We start from the raw sequence: 27,621 nt of genomic DNA on the forward strand, positions 1-27,621 counted from the left end.
CCCTCACTGGTTTTTCTTTTTTTTTCTTCATTCCAGGTAATCAAAAGTAAAAGACAGTATTAACCTGTTTTTCCCTGGGAATTAGCTTATCAATGGCTCAGTACCTCCTCAAAAATTTTTTAGCCCATCACTGTCTTAAAATTTCTCAAAGTAAAAACAGAGTTGCCTTAAATTTTAATTTGGCTTTTCATCTAGAACTTTTCATTTTGTCTCAACATTTTATAATTGAAATATTTTTAAATACTAGAAATATACAGAAAATCTTAATTGGCAGAATTGTAAGCCATCCATAAGTCATCAAATTTGAATGTGATTTAATCTTTATTTACAACTTTAGAATTGTAAGGGCCGTTAAAATTGTCACCTGGTACTTTACTGGTCACCATTATACAGATGAAGTGACGGTGATTCGAGAGTTTGGGCTGTTAGTCTCTCGGGTAAAGAATTTGTGAGAGTTCAACTCCCCAAAAAGTTTCTTCCTAAAATGGTCACTACTGTAAACCCACTGGTAATTCTTACAGTCTAAATTAGCACAGTATTTACAACTCATCTTTAAACATTTTCTTATAATTGTCACAATAATATCAAATTTCTAGATGAGCAAACTGAGGCTCAGAGTGACTTGCCCTCCAGCAGATAGACAGCTCTTAAGCAGTAAAAGCTATGGAGTTGGGATTCAAACCTGGGTTTCCCGATTCCACGGCATACCTTCTCTGGCTCTCCTCCGCGTTCTCTGACCATTTCTTCTGCACCTCCTTTCCTGACTCCTCTCCTCATTCCCTGTGTGATGCCATCCTATCCCGGAGACAGTCTTTACTCACACCCCCCCGCCCGGCCTGGCCTCACCCCACATTCCAGACCCTCCAGGGGCCCCGCATCCCTGGAGCAAGAAGAGTTCTTGAACCCCCTCCCAGAGCTCTCTCCAGCGAGGGGCGGACAGTGGACCTGACTCTGTTGCATTCTCCTCTGTGTTTTTAGCACCTCGTGTTTTGTATAAAGCACCTCATTTCATATCTGATCCCAGACCTCCCAAAAGATCTAAGGGATCGCATGAGAAGAGAGAAGTACTTGATCCAGGAGATGATGTATGAAGCAGAACTGGAGCGTCTCCAGAAGGAACGGAAGGAGAGGAAGAAAAATGGCAGAGCACACCACAACGAGTGGCCGTGACAGGTAGGTGCGCATGCGCTCGCGCTCGGAGTCCCAAGCCACTCCTCCGATGGGGGGGGGCGGGGCGCGCTACACTCCCGGAGGCAAAGCTTGCTGTTGTTCCACCGAGAAGGATCAGAATAACTCCTCAGACACTTCCAATCATTATTAATTTAACTCATTATTCCCTTTACACACAACACCTGCAACTCTTCTCTGCCTTCGTGCCACACTCTGGCCTGTCAGTCAAAGTCTTCGTGATTGGTCTGCACCTTCCCTGAAACCAGCCTGCTCCCTTCTCCTCCAGCAGGGCTGTTCCCTTTAAGATCCCCAGGGCAATATGCCCCTTCTGATTCAAGTCACCTTTTCATCCCACCCAAGATGACCTCGTCTCCATCACCCATGTATTGCTTCCTCCCAGGCTGATCCACGTCCAGCCATGTCCTCTGGATGGATGTGGAAGTTCCATGATGGACGTGGAAAAGTTTTCCCCAGACTCAGGAGCCCACTGAGACTCACTCCTTATAAACGTCTCAGGTTGTTGCATCAGTATCACATATATTGGCAGATATTGATCTGTATTACCAATTTATGATTTGTCAAGTAGTGATCAAGCTTCTTCAGCATGATTGTAAGCATTTGTACAAAAGACTCTATGAATGGTGATTTTATTCTTCCAGCTTGTTAGCACAGTGTTAAGCACATGGCACCCACTTAAAGGCACATTCCGTTAGTAAAGGTTGGATGGCTAGGTGAAGCCTAAACACTTTGTAAGAAAGTGCCATAATGTTCTCACATATCTTAACAAAAGTTTTTCTGAATCTTCTCTCTGGCAAGTCGATCACTAGCTGTGTGTCCCAAGACAAGTCACTTAACTTCTCTGGGCCCGTTTCTTCAGTGATGGAATAATTAGATGAGCTCTCAGTTTTGATACTTTGTGAAACTAATACTGTAGCATTTTGTTTGCCTTCCTTGCCCTTCATGTCTCTCTCCACTTGTTTGAAGGCAACTTTGAAAACATTTTCCCAATATTTGGCCTCTAAAAACAATGAGATATACAAGGGAAAAAAGCATGTTTTTCACTTTTCATGTAGATTAAGAGGTACCAGCTATCTGTAAAGAAAGATGTTTGTTGTTGAGCTAGTGAACTTTTATCAATCCAGAACTGTGATGAGTCCAGGTTATTGTAGGTTGGATGAGTGTGGACTTGGAGGACATCCCCTCGGCCCCCGGGGGGGTCTAGAGGATGCACACAGGCCCTGCCTCAATCCCAAAGTAGACCTTGGCTCCCCGAAGGCAAGAAATGTTTTGCTTAGTAATTTTGCTATTTTCCAGATCCACCATTTGGCTGTGTGTCTTTGGGAAAATTAATTTTTCTGAGCTGGCTTATTTGGTAGAACTAATATGCAGTTCAAATAGTCCCCATATGTGAGACATTTACTATATTAGAAAATGCTATCGAATACGAAAAGGGATTTGTATTGTTGCTAAGCATTGTGTGGCAGTCCCCCGGATTCTAGACCTGGCTTTTCTGCCGTATGACCTGGAGTGGCTCTGAAGTAGACTGACTGCCGCCACATTTGGAAAAGCAGAGAAGTTGGACTGAACAACACTTCGAGAGCCTTTCTGCTTTCTCCTTCTGGGATTCTGTAATTTGGCCAGGCCCCTGGCTCTCACACCCATTCGAATTGCCTCTTCTCTGGCTCTGCCCAGCCTCGGAGGAGAAAGGTGGACTGTCGGGCAGCTTTAGCAGAGGTGGAAAGCATTGCTCCCCCGAGTTCCAGGGGCCAGAGACTGAGGCACAACAGTGGTGTTTTCCATACCTCAGGGACACTAACCAACTGTGGGTCTCCTCTGGCCTTATTGTTGTGTGCTGCTTTCTCCCTAACAAAGCCATTTCTGAGTTTTTCTTAAAAGCACAGTGTTTGCCTGTCTACTCCCCTCACGGCTGGCAGGACGTCACCTTGCTGCAGACTGACTCCGTCCATTCCTCTCTAAAGCAGGCACAGTGACGTTTATACCACACATGCCCCTGTTCGGGGTTACAAATCCCATGAATGCCTTTGATTCACAGTGCGTACAAACCATTGTGCTTGTGTTCCTAAACCAGTGTGTGCACACAGCATTTTAATGCCTGCTTTTCTCCTTCCAGGTGATGGTTCATCTCCCGGCCAAGGACCCGAACTCTGTTTACTTCTGGCTGTGCAAGAGCACATCCAGGTGAATGACTAAAACGCAAGCGCAGTGCATGTCGCAGACATCGGCAGTGGCCGGGGAGCCAGCACCCAGCCAGGACTGCCAGAGAAGGCGCCGTGCGGGCCGGCGCACAGCCGCTCTGTGTCCATAGACCATTCTTGACCAAGCAAGCATGCGCGTCACGGGCAGTCACATTTCTCGAGTTTTTAAAACCAAGGGGACCTTGTATACTGGGCCTGTTTTTCAGCCTGTTTGCTACCTTTTTGCATTCTACCCCATGGGAATTTTACAGACACCGGGCTAAAAAGGGTATTCGGACACCTGGACACACATTCCTAGAATGTCATCACGTGGTCCTAATTCCATGTTACCCAAACAACACAAACAAGACCCTGTTTACAACTTCTTTTTTTTTAATTTCAGATCTTTCTGAGGAGATTATTATATATGACATATCTATAGCTATGTGTATGGCCATAGATGTATTTCTGTGTGTACATATGTATAGTCATGTATTCTTACATATGTACATACAAGTACAGAGATATATAAAGTACATAAAAATTCCTTACTTGTAAATAGCCAACAGGTACTGACATGAATGACGAATTTTCACAATTAAATAGTCATCAACATGAAGCCATGTTTAATGCTTGTATACTGTGATGCAATAAAATTTAAAATAAATTTATGCACATGAAATATTTTTCAGCTCAGTCTTCTGAAATTCTGTTGTATTTCCTTCTTATGGAATAGAGGAAGCAGAACAGAGTGGAATCTTTAAAGAAAGGTCTATCACTCCCAAACACCCCTCAGAAATCCCTTTACCCTGCAAGGAGGCAGCATTTTTTTCTTTCTAACTCAACCCCTTCCATCTTGCTTCTGATGGTACTGAGCCAACTAATTAGAAAGAGTTTAGCAAATGCCATTCAGGTACTACGTTGAGAAAAGACGACCAATGGTCCTTATCGGGCTCTTGATTATCCTGCTAATATGCTCTATGAATCCCTGGACAGGGAACATCTCTGGGGGGAGAAAGGTGTGGTTCTAAGCAATGCCTGTTGCTGTGTAGTTACTCTTCTTCCAGAGATTACAGAACCTGCCCTTGAGCCCTGTTATCGCCTCCCCTGGGTCAGGTGGGGAGAGGACAGGGCTCCCATTACCACACCTATCACGCACAGCCTCGTTTGGGCTGATGGTTCAGCTAGCTCACTGATTCTCATCCCTCAGTAGCTCTGGGCAAGCTGAACTTCAGCCACTTCTTCCTGGTACTCCTGAGCTGCCATTCCTGGGAGTGAGATACCCTAGCAGGGCCTGAACCAGGGAGAGGCGCTCCATTGGAACTAAGGCAGCAAGCTGCTGACAGAGTTTTCTTTTTAATCATTGTTCAACGAGTCTGTGAAATACTTATTTCACATCAGCCCCAGGAAGAGGAATTTCCAAGAAAGTCTCAGGAGATAAAGTACAGAGAGCAGTTATAAAAAAAAAAACAAAAAAACTACTGGCTCTCCTGAGTCAGCATTTTGCTTGTTACTCCTGAAGTGCCACTCCAAGCGTCATGGCCCCAAAAGTCCTTGAATTTGACACATCCATAGCTGTTTGCCTATGGATGTGTAGCTTCAGGGCAAAGTGGGGGCAGGCGAAGGATTTGTGAGCTCCTCTTTGGGTTTGAGATGGGCCCTGAACAGTGAGCACCAGGTGGAATTCTGCCTTTGCTATTTCAAGGGCCTCTGGCAATCACAATTCCTGATGTGTTTCCAGCATTCGATTCCTTCCTTTCCCCCTTGTCTTGCTCCCTCCCTCCCTCCCTTCCTCTTTCCTCCTTCATACCCACCTGCTCTTTCTTCATTTCTTTTTAGGGGCACAATGAAGGCACTTATTCACCTTCCCTGCTTTGGGTAGAAGGAACTTGTGAATATCTTAAGATATGTTTAGGTTTGTTAGGAAGAAAGGCAAAGGAGGTTATAGGAGGGACATTTCTGAAGAATCAAGTGTAGGGAATAATATCGGCAAGATGATGCCATGGGTCATTCCTGACTTTGCCCCCCCTCAGAAGTAGAAGACAACTACTGATGGACAGCATACCACTGAGAGGAAACCAGGACGCGGGGTGAAGCTGAAGTACCCCACTGCATGTGGAGACCAAAACAGGCCTCCGTAGAAGGCAGAGGGGAGTGGCTACACACTGGTCAGTTGTGCCTTCCCTAAGCTGGTGCAGCACCACACAGGTCTCCCCTGGGTCTACAGTTTCTCCAGGGGGTAGAAAGAGCCCAGTGTGGGTATCCAGCTCCCCCACAATTGTGGGTCACTTTTCAGGAACCCCCACTTAGGTCGCACTGCACAGGGATTGCAAGAGAATCTGCAAGATTTGACCACTAGGTATTTGATTGTGATGGGGAATGGGAAGGAGCTTGCAACAACTAGCACCCAGAGCCCAGGGACTGAGCTCCGGCCTGCAGAGCCCAAGGAGTGGCCCCAACCAAGAGCTTTGCTCATCTGCAGAGCCATGACCAAGGAACTCAACAAGGTGAAAGTCTGCAGCACTTGGGTCCTCCAAGGATAAGCCTGCTCAGGCCTGGAGCCTGCTGTGCTCCCACCTACATAGGGGAGCTGTGAGTCGTAGCCACACCCACCGCTGAGTGTGGATTGACTGGGAACACCTGGGAGGCTGCTTGGAGCTGGCCTTCCCCTTCCACCCAGTAGGGGTGCTATTGCCCCATCCATGTGGAGTGTAGCTCCCAGCCCCTCCCAACCAGAAAGCCTAGCCACAACCAGGAGAAGCTGTGTAACCCAGCAGGGCTCATGCAGGGAGAACACTGTGGGCTGAGCTGGTTGCCTGCAGAGCAAAACCCGTGGCTCCGCTGGGCCAAAGAACGTCGGGTGCTGGTTGGCTTGAGTCAAGACCACAAAGAGCCTGGCCAGGCTTAGAGTCAGTCCTGCCCAGGCAGGAAAACGGATTCGAGTCCCACTTACTGCGGAACACTGGTGCAAACCGCCTGACCTGGGAACCTAACCAGAGAACTCGGGAAGCTGTCATAGCCCACTCAACAGCCCTGCTTACAGTGGCACCTGGACAGAGAACACGCCTCATGGCTTTTCCCATCTGCAGAGCAAAACCAGTGGCCTTCTCAGGCCAGGGAAATTCACAGTCTTGCCTAATTTGGTCCTAATTTGAGTCTGTGTGACTCAACCTAAGAGTCACACAGACCCTGGGCCTATCCTATTGTCCTGCCTGGACAGGAAGCTAATTCATTGCTCCACCTACTGCTGGGTATAGTACCCCGTCCGGAGCATCTAGTCAACTCAGTCAGAGAACCCAGACCACAAGGGAGCCCTGCTGTGCTCCCTTGCTTGGGCAGGGAACCAAGGCAGCAGACCAGTCCAAGTTTTCTCAGTCAGCAGCACCTCCCCCAGCCCAGAGCTTGGGCAGTCGTCTCACCGCCCCCCCGCCCCCCACCCAAATAGACCCTAATAGCAAGCCCCACCCATCCTGGGACATCATTACCAGCACACATGCCCAAAACTCCAACCTAAGCTGGCTGGTGAAGAAGCATCTCTGCCGAGGCAAACTGAAAACTCTGGAGAGGACCCCTCTACTCACTCAGATGTGTAGGTACCAGCATGAGAAACCCAGGACCAGGGAGAGTCAGGTAAGCATGACCCCACCAAAAGAAAGGAATAAAGTTTCAATAACTGACACTATAGAAATAGAGATCTGAGGCCTGCCAGAAAAGAATAATCCTCTTAAGGAAATTCAGTGCACTCAGGAACACACAATAGAAACTGTAAAAAATAAACAAACAGAAACCTGGAACTGAAGTGCGTAATTGAACTAAACAATTAAGTAGAGAGTTTTGGAAATAGACTCAAAATTGAGCACTTTCACGTATCTGTTGGCCGTTTATATGTTTTCATGGGGAAAGGGTCTGTTCAGGCCCTCTGCCCGTTTTAATGGGATTGTTTGCTTCGTTGTTGAGTTCTGTATATATTTTGGATGCTAGCCCCTTATTAGAGGTATTGTTTGCAAATGTCCTTTCCAATTCAGTAAGTTGCCTTTTTGTTTTGTTGAGCTTGTCCAGGCAGATGTGCGAAAAGAAAAAAAGAATGAAAAGGGGTAAAAAAGACAACGGGGTGTATAGGACACAATTTAAAAAAAGATATTCATGTTATGATTATTCCAGAAGGAGAATAGAAAGAGAAAGGGACAGAAAGCATATTTAAAGATTTAATGGCTGAAAAATTCTCAAACCTGGGGGGGAAAAATGGAAATCCAAACCCATGAGGCCCCAAAGTTCCAAAATAGGTTGAATTCAAGCACAGCTACATTGAGACACATTATAACTAAATCACTAAAAGCCAAAGCCAAAGATGAATTTTTAGAGCAGCAAGAGAAATGAGAGAAATTACATACAAGGGAACCTCCTAGTGGATTTCAAAAAGCAGAAACTTTTCAGGGCAGGGGAGAATGGGGTATTACATTCAAAATATTGAAAGAAAATAGTCAACTGAGAATTCTAGGACCAGAAAATGGAGAAAGTTTTCCTGAACAAACAAATGCTGAAGGAGTTTTATTACCACTAAATCTATAAGAAGTGCTGAAGAGAATTTTTTAAGTCAAAGCTCAAGGGCACTAATTAGCATCATAAATACACAGGAGGTAGCAGAAAACACTGATACTTACAAAGTTAGATTCTGTCATACAGGAATTAGTGGTGGTTCACAGTTCACTTAGAGCTCTGGTTTAAAAGTTAAAAACAATCCTATTGAAACTTACTACGGTACTGAATCCATACGCAATATAAAAATGTGAACTATCACATTAATAACCTAAAATGTGAGGGAGAGGAAAAGTATAAGTGTACAGTTTAGGAATGCTATTAAAGTTTAAAATAAGGTATTAATGTTTTAAGATATATGTAAGCCTTGTGGTAGCCGCAAGGGAAAAGCCTGTAGTAATTACACCAAAGAACAAAATAAAGAAGTCAAAGCATACTGATACCAAAAGACATCAAATCACAAAAGGCAACAGCAGAAGAAACAAAGACCCAGCCAGAAAAAAAATAATAAAATGGCAATAATAACTCTTACCTATCAAAAATTAAATTAAACATAAATTCTCCAAAAAGACAGAATGGCTAAATGGATAAGGAACAGCATCCAGCACACCACGATGCCGACAGAGAGTGGCTGTGGCCCTACAGGTGCTCAGTGGGAATGAACGTGGGAGACAGAACCAGGGGTTGCAAGCAAATAGTCACCAGGAAAAAAAAAGCAGGGGTAGCTATACTTCTATCAGACAGTATAGACAGTCAACCAAAAATGTTAAGACAAAGAAGGCCATTACATTGTAATAAAGGGTTCAATCCATTTAGAAGACGTAGCAATTATAAATATTTTCACCCAATGTCAGAACACCTACATATTTAAAGCAGAAACTAATAGAGCTAAAGGGAGAAATAAACAACAGCCATACAGTAATAGCGGGTGACCCCAACCCTCCACAATGATATCCGAATAGAAAATCAATAAGGAAACTGAAGATCTGAATAAGACTAGAAACTGAATGAGCCGACAGACATGCAGAATTTGCCACTTGACAACAGCAGAACACACATTCTTTTCAGGGGTGCATGGAACGTTTTTTAGGACAGATCACATGCTAGGTCACAAAACAGTCTTTAGCAAATTTAAAAGATTAAAATTATACCAAGTATCTACTCTGACCATAGTTGTATGAAACTGGAAATCAATAACAGGAGGGAGACTGAAAATTCAGCAGCCCTGCCTGGTGTGGTTCAGTGGATTGAGCGCCAGCCCACAAACCAAAAGGTCGCTGGTTTGATTCCCAGTCAGGGCACGTGTCTGGGTTGTGGGCCAGGTCCCCAGAAGGGGGTGCATGACAGGCAACCACACATTGATGTTTCCCTATCTCCCTCCCTCCCTTCCCTCTCTAAAAAATAAATAAAATCTTTTAAAAAAGAAAAATTCACCAGTACAGGTATATCTAGTTTTATTGTGCTTTGCTTACTCACTTCAGAGAGAGTGCATACTTTACAAATTGAAGGTAAAACTCTCCAACAACAAAAAATCATGAACACTGAAAGTCTCAGGTGATGGTTAGCATTTATTTTAGCAAAAAAAGTATTTTTAATTAAAATATGTACATTTGTTAGACATAATGCTATTGTACACTTAATAGACTACAGTATACTATAAACATAACTTTTATGTGCACTGGGAAGCCAAAAAAATTATGTGACTTGTTTTATTACCTAGAACCCAATGACCTAGAACTCAATCTGCAATGTCTCAGAGGTATGCCTAAGTATACTCGGAAATTACAACACTCTTCTGAACAAGCGATGGATCGAAAATGAAATTGGAGGAAAAACTAAAACGTATCTTGAAATAAATGAAAATGAACATACAACATACCAGAATTTATGGGCTGCAGCAAAAGCACTTCAAAGAGAGAAATTTATAGCATTAAATGCCTATAGGCACATGAAAAAAATGCACATCACTACATCATCAGAGAAATGCAAATTAAAACCACAGGAAGCTATGACCTCACACCAGTTAGAATAGCTGTCATCAAAAAAAAGAGAGAGAAAAGTGTTGGTGAGGATGTGGAGAAAATGGAACACCTGTGCTGTTGGTGGAAATGTCAATTGGAACAGCCATTATGGAAAGCAGTATAGAGCGTCTTAAAAAAAAAACTAAAAATAGAACTATGATTTGAACCAGCAATTCCATTTCTGGGTATTTATTCAAACAAAGTGAAAACCCTGATGCAAAAATGTATCTGCACCCTCATGTTCATTGCAGCATTGTTTACAACGGCCGAGGCATAAAAGCAATCTCACTGTCCATCAGTGGATGAGGGGTAAAGAAGATGTGGGTGTATACACACAATGAAATATTCCTCAGCCACAAAATAGAAGAAAACCTTGCACTTTGTGACAACATGGACCTTGAGAGCAGTGTGCTAAATGAGGTAAGCCAAGTAGAAAAGAACAAATAATGTATGAACTCATTTGTATGTGGAATCTAAAGAAAAAGCAAAACAAAACAAAAAACCTCATAGATACAGGGAACAAACTGGTTGGAGTCAGAGGCAGGGGGTGGGGTGTGGGAGATGCAGGTAAAGGCCTTCAAACGGTACAAACTTCCAGTGATAAAATAAATAAGTCCTAGAAATGTAGAGTATAACATGGTGATTACAGTTAATAATACTGTATTGTATATCCGAAATTTACTAAGACAATGGATCTTAAAAATTCCATCATAAAAAATTAACTGGCAATGAATGTTAATGAGACGTGTTAGGGTGATTGTTTTGCAATATATATAAATACCGAATCATTATGGAGAACACCTGAAACTAGTATAATGCCGTATGCCAATTATGTCTCACTTTAAAGAGATAAATAAGCACTAGGGATGGAGTGTGCACTATGATGACTATGGTTAACACTTTTCTATGGTATATTTAAAAGTTGTTAACAGAGCAGATCCTAACCGTATTCATCATTAGGGAAAAACAGTTTTTCTTTTCTGTACATATATGAGATGGTAGATATTAGCTCAATTTTATTTCACAATACATATAAGTCGAATCATTTGCTGTGCACCTCAGACTTATATAGTACTGTGTGCCCATTATATCTCAATAAAACTAGAAAAAAAGAAATCAAGTGTTCATTGCATGAATGTGTGCACAAGTAATATAGCCATCAAAATATGAGCATGTTTATGAGCTATTTCCCTGTCTTGATGGCAGAATATTTTAAATATCGTGCATAGTGTTAATGCCATAATTTGAGGATTTTTCTAACCTACCTCATGTTATGAGTCTTCATAAAACTAGAATAGGAAAAATGTCCTCCTTCAACACTGTAATTGTCATTAAAACCTTGGCTGTCTGAATCGCTCAGGAAAATAGTGGTTCTGCACATAAAGTTATCCAAATAGTTAGCAAGGGAGCTTAGTCTTGGAACAGGAAAAATGTTTACTTTAGCTGACCCAGCAGCAGGCCTAGGGTTCAACCCTCCCCAACCTTGAACGATTCTCGGGCAAGTTCTGATGAAAGTCCTGACTCCACTTCCTGGCCTTCGAAGCCGACCACTCTACTTCCACCCTCTTCCTCCACCTCAGTCTCAACTCCATGCTGACCAGGTCCCTCTCCTCTCATTCTCCAGAAGAGCAGACTCCCTCATCCCTTTCACAGCTTTGCTCATCCTCTTCCTCATGCACCACCCTTCCTGGTGAAACATATTTCCTCTCTTCTTTGCCTAGTCATATCATCTCTAGTTTCAAGGTCTAGGTCAAACTCTAACTACTCAGCAAGTACCGACACAGTTCCCAGCAAGTTCTGTCCACTGGGCTCCCTCTGCCTAGACGTCCCATTGCACAACCTGCCACACTCACTTGGACTCGTTCCTTAACTAGTACATGCATATCGGCCTCGTGGCCTCAGACAGTAAGTGATAGAAGTCAAGAACCCCACCTTCCCCTTCTTCAGAGCCTAACAGAGCGTACTGCCTGCAGGTCAAGCCCCAGTGTTTCTTAAATGAGTCAAAAGGGAGACATACTTTTGCTTATAGCATGCAATCAATTTGAACTCATTTTCCCGTAAATGTATTTCACCATAAAAGGACCAAGGGTAGGACGTCAACTTTCTAATATAATCCTCTAGTGAAAAAGTGAAAGTCACTCAGATTTAAGGGCTAGTATATTGTCTTTCTAATGAGGACACAGAGGAATTTCCCCAGATCACCAATTAACCGTCTGGATTTAGGTACCAACCCTGTAATATTTTCAACAAAAAAATTAAGGAAGCTTTGCTTAGCAATAAGTTTGGATCCCATAATTACCCGGCAGGGAGAGGCAAATGCTAAAGCTGTTACTAGGAGGCCTGTGCTGAGCTGTCCTGGGCTTCCCTCGCCAGTCCCCAGGGAAGGAATGAACCTCACTAATTAAGACCTTACTAATTAGGAAGTTATGCTCATTTGAAAGGACTGAAGTCTAAGAAGCAAAGCAAATACTGTGAACAAATCTGTTTTAAAGAAATAATTTCTAGCCCTGGCCAGTGTGGCTCAGCTGTTTGGGGCGTCAATCAATAAGCAGGGAGGCCACGGGTTTAATTCTCCGGCAGGGCATGTGCCTGAGCTGCAGGTGTGGTCAGGGCGGTAAACCCATCAATGTTTCTCACACGGATGTTGCGCTCCCTCTTTCTCCCTTCCCCTAAAATAATTTTTAAGAAATAATTTCTATTTAGTTTATTTGCTAATCATAAACCCAGTTTGTTTTTCCTGCTAGTTATCGTTACCATCAGGTCCAGTAGCTCCCAGATTCACCCTAGCCTGCCTTAGAGTCGCCTGCACCCAACATCCCAGCGCCTGATTTGGTAAGTCTAAGGTGGGCACGAGAATTTCAACTGCCTCAAGTACCCAGGTGGCGTCGATCCTGTTAGTGGGGCCCACGTTTTGAAAACAACTGATCTAGTCAATAGTTGCCACCATTTGAATTACTTTAATTTGCTCTATAATTCAAGCTGAACTTAGTTTTATCCGACTGTATAATATTTGGAAAATATCATTCTGGTGGGAAAGTGGGTGGGTAGCAATTTCAAGTCGTGGCAGTTAGCAGCTAGCTAATCATATCATTTGATACAAGGCACCATCATGGCAGGTTCCTAGCTGCGTGGAACACTGGGCATTTCTCAAAGGACTGAGTCAGTGCCCCACGAGGTCCAGCACCCTGGCCTGCACTGTATTAGCTCAGAACCCTGAGAACAAGTCCTCCAAACTCCAACCCCCACCCTCACCAATTTAGAAACGAGCTTACGGCAACAGGTACAACGGAACAAAAATATTAATATTATGGGCTCTGGAGTGAGATAAAACTAAGTTCAGATCCAAGGTGTGTGACCTTGGATACCTGATTTAAATTCTCTAAAATGCAGTTACCTCAGGAAGTGGACACCGTAGTAGACTGCAGAGCTCCCTGCTCAACGAAGGACTTCGGGCCCCTGTGCTTGGGGGCGGTTCTTGGCAGCGGGCCTTGGTCTCTCCACCCCTTCACGAGCCCTCACTGCGGAGGATCACCTGGCCGGAGACACCCCGCTTCCCGTGACAGCCCTTAACCACAACTAATTGATGCAGGAATACGAAAGCTTGGCTATCTTGGCGCAGTTTGGGATAACTCCAAAGGGCTCCTCTGTAGTCAGAGTCTGGAGGGGGGATCTCCTTGGATCTGCATTGCAGCTCAAACTCCACCTCTGCTCATGCCTGCCTCTGCCCTCTTCCTTCCACACGGGTTGATCCTAAAGGCGCTCCTTAATAAACATTAAGCACATGAAACTACATTTCAGACTCTGCTTCCTAGGGAATCAAACTTGTGACACATTTAGAAACCAACAAACAAGCAAAAAAGTGGATGAAAACTCCAAGAGGCAGGAATTGTGTGAATTTGTTCATGCAACATTTATTGGGCCAGACTCTGTCATAGATGCTGAGCATGCAGCAGTGAGCACAGACGTTTACCAAAGAGATCACGAACAGCATTAAGAGGCTGGGATGGACTTTCAGCTGCAGTACTGATTATTTGCTACAGAGAGAGTTTCTTCCTTCCATCACCACTCCCCCACCTGCCTAGATTTTTTAAATTGCCTAAGATTATAATATTCATGTTCTGTTCAAAAACCATGAAATTCTTCATTGTCAAGTCTAAACAGGTCTCTGCCTATTTGAGCCTTAGTTGCCGTATGGGTTTCCTTCCTTACCCTTTGCTACACTAGGTCGTAGGACACTGTGAGGATGAATTCCTATTTGCCTGGACACCTCATTCAGCAATTTCTGCTTCTGAACTTGTTAAACATGGTAAAGTCTCTCTAACACTCCAAAGCCATATGCCTGCCCACACATAGCACGCAGCTAAGTAGTTAATGCTCTATGCTTTAACCAGGAAGAGGCACACAAAGTTTTGTTGATTTTCCAATCCCACAAATATAGGATGACTTGCTGTTGCCAGCGGAGGGCTCAGCACTTGGAGAGTGACCTACAGAGACCCTTCCTCTGAGTCTCACAAATATATTAGCTCTCATCGCTTCCCCCTTACCTTCCCAGCACAGGGAATCCATTTCTACTGTAGAAAACCTAGCTCTTATCTTCCAAGATATTTTACTCTAAAAGCCAGATTTTTGATACTCAAAATCCTGAAAGAAATCCCTCTGTTCTCTGGTATTTGCTGAAGCATCTCTTTTCTGAGTTATAAAACCAAAGGCCTGGTTATTGCCATGTGAGAAAGCCTAGGGGGCAACTGAACACTCCAGAAGAGGGAAAGGTCATGGCTTATATTTTCTGAATTATTTCAGCACTGAACTTGCCTCTGAAGCTCCTCACCTGCCTCTCTTCTCTGCTTGATTACCGCCCCTGTGGACAGCCTCCTGGAGCCAGGCCCTTGCTTCTTCATTGTGTAAAACAAGGTATTTCTGGACTCTCTTCATTTTTTGAAATCTTGTCTTTGCGTGGCTGCAGAAGGAACATAAATCTAGGTATTCTGCTGTCTCCTATCTCTTGTCTCTCCGCCTCTCTCCCTTACCCCCTTTATTTGTCCCTCCGTCTACTGCAACAACTGGTCCTGTTTTGAATTGCACTGCACTTTGTATGTCATCATTACCGAGAGATGTTTCTTTCTGTCTTAAATGTGTGAATAGGAGGCTTCCTATTTCTCTACTTCAAAATTACATTATGTTTTACTTCTGTTTAGTTCTCCAATGACTTTTCCTTGTACTCATTCAGGATGCATTACATAAATATAAAAAGATAGAAGTTATGATCCAGATTAGAAGACATGGAGAAGATAAAAATTTGCAATGCTCATGCACTAGGAGTTAAAGAGTTACAGAATAGAGAAACTGAAAAAGGGGGAATATTCAAAGAGATAGTGGCTAAGATATGTCCAGTATTAAGGACATTACCTTCTATTTTCAAATATAGTGTTAATTACTCTGATTTAACTAATATGTGGAATCCAATGAACAAACTGAACTAACAAGAAAAATAGAGACAGACTCATAGAGAAGCAGGCTGACAGCTGTGGGGATGGAGATGAGGATGGGGATCGGGATGGGGATGGGGGTGAGGGGTAGAGTGATCAAGGGAAAAAGAAAAAGGACTCATGGATGTGAACAACAGGGCGGAGACTACAGGGGGGAGGGGGTTGGTGGAGGTGGAAGAGGGTATAAAAGGAATGGTAATGGAAAAATACAATAAAAAACTATTAAAATATATATAATATAGTCTTCAGTGACAAAAAAACTGAATGTGTATTTGCTTACACTTTTATAAACTATATATAGTATACAGGAAGAGTCCATTATGTGGTAAAGAGAGTGGAAATAACCTTTGTAAAAGCTGATAAAATTAATTATATTCAATCGCCCAAGAATAGACAGTTTCCAAGACATCTAATCAACTAGTTGAAAAGTCAGAAATACAGCCATGTTTTACATGATAATCCTCAAGTCTCTCAAGCTTTTTCACAAACAATGGGCATGCATTTTAAAAGTACATTTTACCACTACTAAATGGTAGAGTGATTTTCCAGAAACTAAATGGTCATGCACTCAGTTGACTTCATATCAACATCGTCATTGAAAAAACACCAGAATTTCCTGTAAGAACAAACACAGAGAGTAGGTAACTTCCCCCTGCTCCACTCCATCCCTGTTCCCCCGTGTATCTATTGTACATCCTGGACAGACACACGATTGTTAACAATAAACTATACTTTCTGGAGTTTTCCTAAACAAAATAGTATCATAAAATCTTCATATTCATATAGTTAAATATCTCCTTCATCTTAATGTGCGTTAATTCTGAAAATCATGTTGGGAGACAAAACTCTGTTGTTTTCACAATTATTTACAATTCTATTATCCTTAATGCTTTCAAAATGCTGTGAAAATTCAGGTCATTATTCTACTTTTTTTATTTTTTAGATTTTATTTATTTATCTTTAGAGGGGAAGGGAAGGAGAGAAGGAGAGAAGTATCAGTGTATGGTTGCCTCTCATGAGTCCCCCGCTGGGAACTGGCCTGCAACCCAGGCATGTGCCCTGACTGGGAATCGAACCGAGATCTTGTGGTTCGCAGGCTCACACTCAATCCACTGAGCTATACCAGCAGGGCTTTCTACATCTTAACATTCCATATGCTAGTGATATTTACTCTCCACCTGTAGATGAGTAAGCTCAGTTAGAAGACTCATGGCAATTTCCCTGAAGGCATATAACCAGGGTGTGCAACTTAAGGAAGATCAAGATTACAATCCTGACATCTATAATAGTGGAAACAATAAAGTTAAAAAAAGGATTGCAACCTTAGCCTCCAGGACAGGATTTCTCAAACTCAACACTATTATATCTGGGTTAGGACCATTTTTTGTTGCAGAGGTACGCATCATAGGATGTTGAACACCATCCCTGAAATGCCAGTAGCATCCGGCATCCTTATCAGCTACGAACAACCAAAAACGAATCCAAATATTTCCAAGTGTCTCCTAAGGTGCAAAATTTTCTAATTGAGAACCACTGGTCTAAAGAGAAAATGATTGCATGAGCACCTACATAGATGAATACGATTTATACTTTTTTACATCCTACATATAAAATTTTACTTCTCTGTGGAGTGAAGATGACTGGTCTAGAGCCTTCTTTAAAGTTTGAATTCTCTTTGTTAGAGTAATCCTGCTGACCAATAACTGGATTTTGACATTTCTATGACACGTATTTTTCAGAGAAGAAACAATCTCCACACCATTACATTGCAAATTATTAACAGCTCAGTATTTTTTAAAATTTAATTTATTTATTTTTAGAGAGGGGGGGAATGGAGGAAGAAAGAGAAGGAGAGAAACATCAGATGTGTGGTTGCTATGTGTACCCCCTACTGGGGACCTGGCCTGCAACACAGACACATGCCCTGACTGGGAATTGAACCACTGACCCCTTGCTTTGCAGGCCAGCACTCAATCCACTGAGCCACACCAGCCAGGGCAACAGCTCGGTATTTTAAATTATTAAATGAGCTTTGTTTCAAATTTTGATTTCCAATCATACTGCAGTCCAAAGTAACACTATTTGAGTGTTAATAAACACTAATAAAGTGCTATCTGATCGTCTATACTCACATTATTTCTGTGAGGTAGATGTTTAGTGTTATGTTCTATCATTAGAGGAAATAAAGAATAAATTCAAGGTCATACGACATGTCAGCAACGAAATAAAAATAGACAACTGGTGTGGGATTTTCCCTCTCATTTGGGTTGTTGTGATGAAAAGTAATTAAGAACATTAGATTATTTCTTTGATTTTCCCCAAAGATTTAGATTAAATACATAATTTTAATAATTAATAATGATAAAACTTTGATTTCTTAAGAATTATATCTGGCACTCATATATCCACACAAGTAAAAGATCAACAGTGTGCAGATGGTGCATTGTGAGACTGTGCACCTGAAACCTGTGTAATTTCATTAACCAGTGTCGCCCCAACATACTCAATGAAAAGAAAAAACAACTTATATCTGAAACAAGGATATTTATCAAAGTAAAAGGTCAGCAGTTCCTAATCACAAATATATACCGTGGTAAAAGAAAGTGGAGAACAATGGAAATACCTTCTCTCTCATTAAAAATACACTGCAAAACCCCTTGGCAGTCAGATAAGAGAAGAAAATATTTAAATAACTTGATTTTGATTTCCAAAATTGAAGAATTCTACACACATGTGCATTTAGAATTATCAAATAAATAACAACAGTTCAAATCACACTCACATAAAATAAAAAAGATTGTCTTTCTACTCATCAAAATGTATAGATTTACAAAATTCAATATGTGCTTACAAATATACTGATTTAAAAATAACATCTATACACATATAAAATATGTGAATACATTGTTATTTAAGTGTTATATAAATCCCTCTGTTTCTTTTATTTCTTAATGCTTTCAATTAGCAACCATAAATGAGCATGCTTACCTAAATATCAGAAGCAAAAACATATTTAATTATAAAATAGATTAATGTACATAAATATTTTTGAAATTATTTTAAAACATTGCAAAGCTAAAAAATAAAAACCCTCTAAACAATATATTTAATGTGGGCACTATAGAGAAAAAAGTTATTGATGAAAGCCTTAATATTTACCAAATTCTTAGTGATAAATGTAGCTAAATAAACAGACTTCAAGACTCCTACTTGAAATGGTAAAACATGGAACAAAGCATCCATCTAGGAATTCCAGAACATTAAAGAAAACTAGTGTTTGCCTATGTAATTTAGCTCTTTAACTGAGAGAATATACTAGAATTCAGGATTTCTAAGCATATGTATCATTAAATTTAGTTGATTACAAAGTAGTTGACACTCAAAAGTTCAACTTAATAGCCTTCATTGTAATCAAGGGGAACTCCAAGGAGCTTAACCATTTTTAATTATGTGAATGTCCCTGAATCACCAAATCCATGAGTACCTATGCTGAAGGTACTTTAGTCAGTACTAGGCTGGCACATGGGTGTTTATAATTTATAGGCCAGGGCTTAGTGAACCAGGAAATTAGGAAGGCAAGCAAAGGTGAAGTGCACACGAAAACCAACGTTGATGTGAAAGAAACTGGGAGTGCAGATAAGACCCAGAGTCTAAGAAAGGCAATGCAAGCAGCCAGTGGCCAGGAACTCTAGCTAACAAGCAAAAAGGTGTAAGAATAGATGCTTGGCACCAAGAAGACCATGCTAATTGGACCCATATTCTATCCCAAACTGCGTGCTTCTTGATTACTACCTTCCTGAGCCAGAATTGGTTTCAAGGCTAATGTGTGCCCTGGGCTGATCGTGGTCAATGAGAAGCAGAGATATACACAACACAGACCCATGGCCTCATTTTTCCCTAAGGATAGAGTATATAGGAGGAGGGAGAAAAGTGCATTTCAATATCTGTTATGATTCTGGCAAACTCCCAAAACTTACACGCTAGCACCAAAACTGTGGAAAATATTTCTAATGTCTGAATTTAAGAATATGCTTTTGACCATCAAGTATGTGTGTATGTGTGTGTATTATCCTTTTGGCACATAGGGAGTCATGACTTTCACAACGATAGCTTAATGGAAATGAAGCGGTGAGATGTGGCAATGCTGACACGCACACTCTGAATTCCAGAGCAGCATCATTAATGAGTGTAGCAAGTGAGGAAAGTCGAGACTTGGCTTTAACAACAAAAGTTTATCCCCCCAAAGTTTCCTCCTCCAAAACACTCAGGATAGAACCAAAAAAAATGCCTAACCCTGATTGGATTATCTTAGAAAACACAGAAAACTGGGTCGCTGTGTAGGGTCATCTAGTATCACAGCGGTTTCACAAATGAGTCCCATTGATCTTGCAACTTTGATCTCTGAAGTTCAATTCTATGTGGTTGAAAGCAGGATTATCAGTTCCGCCATCTTCTATTGGATGAGATTTATAGCTTAAAACATGTTCCTTCTGAAAGAAAATGTTAACATGGTAATTAGAAAAAGGGACTGTTCATCCATTTAATTCTAAATAGTCACTGTCACTTTTCTCTTCCTAAATCAGCTTTGTTGTCTACCAAGGGAGAGAAAAAATCAGGTCATGAAATAGGGCAAAGAGCTTCCTTGTCCGTCAGAGTTCAAAGGACTCTGAAGACCAACTAGTTATCTATTCAGGTGATAAAAGCAGTTGTACTAATTTGAAGGAAAAAGAAAGCCAACTTACTTTCTTTAAAAAGTCAAAATTTGATAAAACGTCCTCTTTAGTTAATAGAAATTTCCGGTCTAAGTTTTGTTTTCTTCCTCCTGAAAAACATATCCATTATTTACATTATTAAAAGGATACCTATACCTACCCAGGGACCATCCACCATCATGCAGGCATTTAACTTGTGCACATTCAACTCTACACACATAAAACACAAAGAGAAAAAAAAGGCTTTTAACTAGTGCTGGAAACTTAGCCCACCATCTCCCTTGCCTCATTCTGCAAGGTGTCACTGATCAGTATGAGTCCAGGGTCTCAAGATAAATGCAAGCCAACTGCTTCATCTGGTACTCAACTAGAGTACAAGCCATCTGGCCTAATACTGGTAGGAAAACTGGTTTAAAAGCATCCTTCACGATCTACAAGTAAAATATCAAACCATTTGCCTCCACCTCAGATGGTAAAGTTGCCTTTCCCCTATTCGGTGGCTATGAATGTGGATATGTGTGAAGAAATGCAGGAAATTATAAACTGGTGAGTAAATTATTTAAATAAAAACCAATAGGATGATTGGTATTTGATCCAATTCCTCTTCCTGAAGGTTTTGCTTTGATTTGTTATTTGTGGGTCAAAGAAGATGCTTTTTAAACCATGTGTCTCAAAGAACCTCTACATAAATCACCTAGGAGAACCACTTAAAATGCAGACCCCAGGACTCCAACAAGGAAAGGCCCAATTAGAATCTCTGGGGGGATGGGCACTGAAGTCTGACTTTCACCACATTTTCAAAGTGATCATTATTCCCTCAAATATTGCAGAAGCACCACTTTAGTAAAAATACTAGATTTTTAGTTTGGGGAACCTCTGCTGTTCTCAAGAGGAGATCAGCTTTAGATTACTCCACTCAACATCACTGCCTCCCACGCGCTAGAGACTGTCAGGTGCTGGGGAGGCAGAGATGAACACAACCATCCCCTGCACTCGCAGTTCGCGGTCTCCTACTCTTTACCTGACTTTACCGCTGAAGAAACACGCTTCCGGTGCACAGCGCCTGGTGAGGTGAGGCTTCAACACCCACCGAGTCTGTTTGGCCTGTTCTTACAGATTCCTAGTATCCTACAGTAGAACTGAAATATAATTCCCAAGGAGCATCAGAAGTCTATGCTTCTAGATTTTTTCCAAGGAGTTCCCCACCGCTGTGGAGTGAGAATGTCATTTATGAAATGTATAAAGTTGAAGTGTTTTTAACCCAATTGGATGCTGTTCTCCTGGAAAGAGCTTTTCTTTTTCAAACAAAACATATAGTTTTGTAGGGTTGGAGAATCAAAGTATTTAAGGGTAAAAAAAAAGATTTCTGCCCTGGCTGGTGTAGCTCAGTGGATTGAGCTCGGGCNAGAGCTTTTCTTTTTCAAACAAAACATATAGTTTTGTAGGGTTGGAGAATCAAAGTATTTAAGGGTAAAAAAAAGATTTCTGTAATGCCCCATTCTTTTTTTTTAAATTTATTTATCTTTAGGAGGGGAAGGGAAGGAGAGAAATATCAATGTATGGTTGCCTCTTGTGAGTCCCCCGCTGGGGACTGGCCTGCAACCCAGGTATGTGCCCTGACTGGGAATCGAACCGCGATCGTGTGGTTCACAGGCCCGCGCTCAATCCACTGAGCTACACCAGCCAGGGCTTGTAATGCCCCATTCTTAAGGAAAAAAAAATGGGTTAAATAAGGACCCAAAGTCTGATGGTGCAGGTTAGCTGTGTTCCAGATCTAAACAATTGGATTACTGGTGAGAAAAATTTAAAATCTGACTTAATATTCAAGAAGGGGCAAAAGTAGGTTTGCAGTTATATGAGAAACACAGAGTTTATTCTTGTTTTTATTATTTATTAATTATAGTATTATTTTCCATACAAACAACTGTAAATGTACTTTTGCCCACCCTGTGTACAGACAAGAGAACAAGCCTACTGTGTTGGGAATTTTATTTATGAGAGAAATCCCAGTTTGTTTTGAAAAAAACAATAATTTAAAACCATTATTTTACGGTTAATAAATAGTTACAAGCCTTATTATAAATGGGTCATAATGATGCATTGTAATAGATAATATTATAATTAATATAGATACAATTATATTACTTTTACCAGTAATTATTCACATAATTTATTAATTATAAACACAAGTGTCAAAAGTGTGGAAGACAGTGCTATTCAGGTAGCCAAAAACAATGACTGAGAGAAGGATTCCTTCAAGTGTCACAGTGCGGGTAGCTTTGTAGCATAAAGCAAAGGCATCCCACACACATGGACCAAGTACAGGATGTCTAACTGGCTACTACACATCTGATAAGGAGGGCAGGAGAGCTGCCTCCCCAGTTTGGCTGCTACGGATGCATAGGTGTGTGGGAATGTAGGAAACTAGAGAGCCCGGCACTTTCCACCAACCCACGCTACTAGCCTGGTCCGAGCCACTGTGACCGCTCACCTGATTAATGCAAAGCCTCCTGCCTGCCCTCCTTCCCTTACAGACTATTCTCAAGGCTGGATCAGAGTGCTCCTTTGAGAAGTATTGGAAAAGCAATTGAAGAAAATATCCCATGTAGTAGACCTAATAGGCACAGAGGTGGAAAATAGGAGAGAAAAGGTAAGAAAATGAGAAGAACTCTCCAAGACTGAAACATTTAACTTAGGGAGTGTGCAGAAAGAGAAAGCAGGAAATTGCAAAAGAAAGAATATAAGAAAGTGCCCTAGAACTAAAGATCATGGGGTCTTCAGACTGCAAGGCCCTACTGAAGGCCTTGAGCGGGGCAGCACTGTGAAAGAGGCCCCCTGGAAGGGGTCGGCCCGTAGCGCGACACTGGCAGTCTCAACAGAGACACAGGAAAGCTAGAAGAAAATGAAGACATCCTCTCACAGACAAGAAAGTTATTTTCAACCTAAGATTCTCTACCCAAACAATCAAGTATAAGGGAGAATTAAAGACTTTTTCTTTAGGCATGCATCATTTCCAAAACCTCTTCTCTTTCTCATGAGCTCCACTCAATTAAGGGGGTAAATGACAGTCAGGAGTGGCAGGATGCAGACGGCAGGGAATCTGACCCAGGAGGGAGACCGAGGGAATTCAGGGAGAGAGGACAAACTGAAGTCCCAGGATAACAGTTCTACAGCAGTCCAAGAGAGCAGGGTACACTATGTGTATTATCAATTTGATTTTTTAAATTATTTTTTAACGTTTATGAACATCTGCAAATAGCTTTCACACACTATTTACTACAAGGTTTATAATCATCACTCCTTACGTGTGTCTGTACTTCTTTACATTCGAAAAGGTTGGTTCGGAACAATAGCACAGGGCTGTTGTAACAATATATGGGAAATCCCTAGCATTGTAGTAGGATTATACAATTTCTTTCAAGCATTTTATTTTTGTCTTAAAGCAACCGGTGAGATAGGCAGGTCAATTATTGTTATTCTCAGTTCACACAAAAGATAGCTAAGGCTCAGAGTAGCTATACAGACTTGTCCAAGTTCATGCAGCTAGCAAACGGCAGAACAAAGATTCAAATAGAGATGAGTCTTCTGCCCTCAAATTTCCCATGAGTAAAATGGAGTAAACAATTAAACTGGCTATTAACAGGACTATAGTGAAATAACATAAATAGCTAGAAAACAGATACAGTAAAAATGGATATAGAGGTAAAAAATACAACAACACTAGTGTTTATATGGTTACCTGTTAATAAACTGATAAACATTCCCACGAGTAATGTTACCAAAGTTCCAAGGGTGCTGAAGTATAGATACGATAAAGAATACCAGTTATCCATGAGTGGAGTCCTAAGAGAGAGCACAGCATAACTGTAAGATTCCATGTAATGCTCCTTGCAACTAAGAGCGTCAATAATCCTTATGGAAAAGTCTAAATATAATATTCAATAATGATTTTAATGTCATAATCTGCTGTCCCAGTTTTATCTTACTGGATCAGAATGAAAAGTATGACTTAGCCTTGACTCTATACTATAATACTAAATGTCCATGTGCGTTCATCCAACTCCGATTGGTGTCCCAGGCACCGTTCTTGTCGTCGGAAGGTCTATCACTGAAAAGGCAGGTAAGGTCTCTGCTCGCATAAAGTTTACATTTGAACAGGGAGATAAACACAATAAACAAGTCAACTACTTAATCAATGTAATAACTTCCACCGATGGAAAATGCTATAATGGAAAAGGAAACGAGGCCATGTGACATTAACAGGGCGGAAAAAAGAAACTACAACCTGACAGAGAAAGGTGTGGTCGGAGAAGGCTTTGTGAAGTGACATTTGAACTGAGATCTGAATGACAAAAGGTTCCGGAAGAAAGTGTCCAGGAGGGGTGAACACCAGCCCTCGGAAGCACAGTGAGCATGTACCGGGAACTTAAAAAATAAAAACTGAATCTGGGTGACTGAAACCTAGTAGCAAGGCCATGGAAGGGCATCTTGTTCCATCTTCGGTGAGACTGCCCCATGGATGATTGCCTAAGATGCCATGTGGATTCAGGCCAGCACACCTCTGTGTATGTTGGTTCTCCATTCTGCAATGTATACTCCTTCCTTCCGCCCCTTCTCCCAACGTCATTCACCTGATTTACGCCTGCTCATGGAATATTCTTCCTAGAAGGCTCCTTTGACTCCACCCAGGAAAAATCAGGCTCTTCCTCCTCCTGGTCCCCATGACAGCCCAGGGTTACCCCTTGTCTCAGCGTATTGTTCAAGGGTTTGTTTTCGTGTCCGACTTGCCTTCTGGTCATTTTCTGTGACAACAATGACTTTCCAGACCTCCTTCCAGCCAACTTCTGCACACTTTTAGTGGTACTGCATCTGTGAAGTCTTCATACTAATTGGTGCTTCAGCTTTGTTTATATTCATCCTTTGAACAGTTAGTTATCGAGCACTTATTAGCTAGTTACCAGGTGCGGTCATCATACTTGCCGTACTCACTGCGTGAGCTGTTTTGTGTATGTTGATACACTCTCTGCAGCTAAGTGATAATTCCCTGTCAGGCAGGAGCCACCGTGACAGCGAAGGAAAGACTCTCTGTGGCTGTCACTTGAGGAACCAGCCCGGGGCTGAGTACACAGTTCACACTTAAAAGAACCTGTTTATTAGCTGAGTTAGTTTATAAATAAGCTAACATAGAAGAGTGTTACTAGGGTACCAGGCACACAGTAAACCTCAGCTGATTTATTTGCTTTAGGAATTCAAATAATTGTTTTTCTCTTAGACTCTTAAGAGAGATGTTTACATCATCAGAACAAATGATAAGCATACTTGGAAGGGTCAAGTCAAGAAACATGTACAAAGAACCCATGGACAAAGGCAATGGCGGGGGCAGGATTGAATGCAGGAGATGGGGGTGAGTAAGGCAGGGGAGAATATAATGGGGGGAAAACGGGGACAATAGTAATAGAACAATAAAAAAAATTGTAAATAAGTACACTCTGAACATTGTCCCACTTACCCTCCCATTAATCTTTTCTCCCCTTGTGACTCTGACTCACGACATTGCAACAGGGCCCTCATGAGTGCTTTCATGCCTGCCCAGACTGCTCCCTGCATTTCCGTACCCCTCTCCCCACAGCAGCCCACCTACTCAAATCTCTCTAAATATGCCCCAGGTTCTGGAACTACCTTTAGTCTCCACCCAGGCAGAGTTCCAGCCTTGAGCTCCCACTGACAAACATTCTCATGGCTGAATTCCCCGTGGGACATAAATCACTAATAATATCACATTACTTCTCTCAAGAGAGACAGATTGTTTTTTGACCCTAGCAGGGGTGTCCAACCTTTTAGTGTCTCTGAGCCACACTGGAAGAAGAGTTTTTCCTAGGCCACACATTAACTACATGGTGACACATAATCACACAAAAATCTCAAAATATTGTGTTGGGCTGCAGGTTGGACGCCCCTGCGTGGGAATGGTTCTCCAATGGCTTCATTCAGGGCAAGCTGGAACTGGGTCAACCCTTGGAGGGCAGTGGTCTCATCTTTCTAGTCCTTGGACATATCCATGGGGTTTATGCTTTTGGGCTGGACATTCACATAACTGACCCCTGAACAATGAAGAGGTTGAGGCCCCAACCAGCTGTGCAGCTGAAAATGTGTATATAACTTTTGTCTCCCCTCAAAACTTCACTGCTAAGAGCCTCCTATTGACCAGAAGCATTACCAACACTGTAAACAGTCAGTGAACATACATTTTGTATGTAACATATATTATGTACTGTATTCTTCAAACAAAGTAAGCTGGAGAAAGAAAATATTAACAAAACCATATGGAAGAAAAGTGTATTTCCAGTACTTTAGGTATTCATTGAAAAACATCCGTGTATAACTGAACCTGTATATAACTGTGCTGTCCAAGGGTCAACCATATACCCACTAAAGAGAGCCTTGCTCTTGAACCCACTGTGCAATAGAACCATCCTCTACTGCCAGGTCGACACGATTTTAGTAAATCAGGCAGCATCGGTGTCCAGAAGCTCGAAAGTGGACTGCGTGCTGCAAACTCCAGCAGCACAGTCTCAGGTCCAAGCCTCTGCTAGTGCCCTAAGGATTGGGCATCTTTAAAACCGAACAAATAGCAACATATTTAGGTAACTTTAGCTTGTGTCAGCAAAAGCTGGATACTTCAAAGATGATGTAAGCAATGGGTTTTTTTTTTCCATAATTGATCTTTTCACTTTAAAAGTTTTCAAGTTGACAAAGAAAATTTTTCATTTGACTAGATTTGATACTTCATAGCATTTGCCCATAATGGAATTTTTGTTGTTGTTGTTAGTATTCGAGCCTTCTCCAGATCTGTAGGTAAGGCAGAAGTTTCTATGGAAACTAGAAAAAACCATGGCTTTTAATTTTGCTATTTCTGAACAAACTATTACAGCAGAAAGCCACTGCACTCTAATCATTTCGGAATTATGCAAAAACCACCGTGTCGCAGGAAAGACAAAAAGAGACTAGGATTCTCTACCTGCCACCTATATTTTTAAAAAGTATGTCATTATAGAGCTCAACTCAATACCTTTCGACATTGTGCACTTGAAAAGCACTAGTAGAAAATGGCATTTCTGTGGTGGTCATCCAGTTTGTCCCATTGCCTGTGCTATTACCACAGCCACTGGTTTCCAGGGGAAGCGGCATGGATCTCTCAGGAAGTGGGGGATACAGCTGAGCTCCAATTCCGACCCAGAAAGAGGCACCAAATCCAGCCAACAGACCAGTAAGTGCTCCCTGCAAAACAAGAGTTTAAAAAAAAATACAGTTTGCTTTGAGATGGAAATTAACATTAGAAGGTTAAGCTCAACATGGTCTAAGCCCAATTTACCAGCTTCCTCCTGAAACTGTTCCCCTCACCAGATCCCTACCTTTTGTCCCCAGCACCACGGGCCCCTGACCCCTCAGCCCCGAGTACTCTGTAACCCCATTCCCTTTCTTCATATCCCCGTCCAGCCAA

The 27,621-nt window shown here is 41.8% G+C and overlaps 2 protein-coding genes across 6 annotated transcripts in view; one reads left to right on the forward strand and one right to left on the reverse strand.

Moving 5' to 3' along the window:
* The window catches only part of ANO4 (anoctamin 4), a 347,220-nt gene extending 343,184 nt beyond the window's left edge, over positions 1–4,036 (forward strand). For all 5 annotated transcript variants that reach the window (XM_037068229.1, XM_037068233.1, XM_037068231.1 and 2 more), the window contains 2 exons: positions 979–1,173; positions 3,302–4,036. In XM_037068229.1, coding sequence (XP_036924124.1) covers positions 979–1,170 — 192 coding nt within the window. In that variant the 3' untranslated portion in view covers positions 1,171–1,173; positions 3,302–4,036. The remainder of the gene's footprint in view (positions 1–978; positions 1,174–3,301) is intronic.
* Positions 4,037–17,948: 13,912 nt separating this feature from the next.
* The window catches only part of SLC5A8 (solute carrier family 5 member 8), a 39,525-nt gene continuing 29,852 nt past the window's right edge, over positions 17,949–27,621 (reverse strand). The window contains exons 12-15 of the mRNA XM_037068032.1: positions 27,190–27,398; positions 23,860–23,963; positions 20,151–20,230; positions 17,949–19,898 (exon numbers count right to left, since the gene is read on the reverse strand). Of these exons, the coding sequence (XP_036923927.1) occupies positions 19,773–19,898; positions 20,151–20,230; positions 23,860–23,963; positions 27,190–27,398 (519 nt within the window). The 3' untranslated portion in view covers positions 17,949–19,772. The remainder of the gene's footprint in view (positions 19,899–20,150; positions 20,231–23,859; positions 23,964–27,189; positions 27,399–27,621) is intronic.

This window comes from Sturnira hondurensis, unplaced genomic scaffold (assembly GCF_014824575.4).
Source record: "Sturnira hondurensis isolate 20B ecotype Veracruz unplaced genomic scaffold, ASM1482457v3 Scaffold0017436, whole genome shotgun sequence".
Taxonomy (NCBI): domain Eukaryota; kingdom Metazoa; phylum Chordata; class Mammalia; order Chiroptera; family Phyllostomidae; genus Sturnira; species Sturnira hondurensis.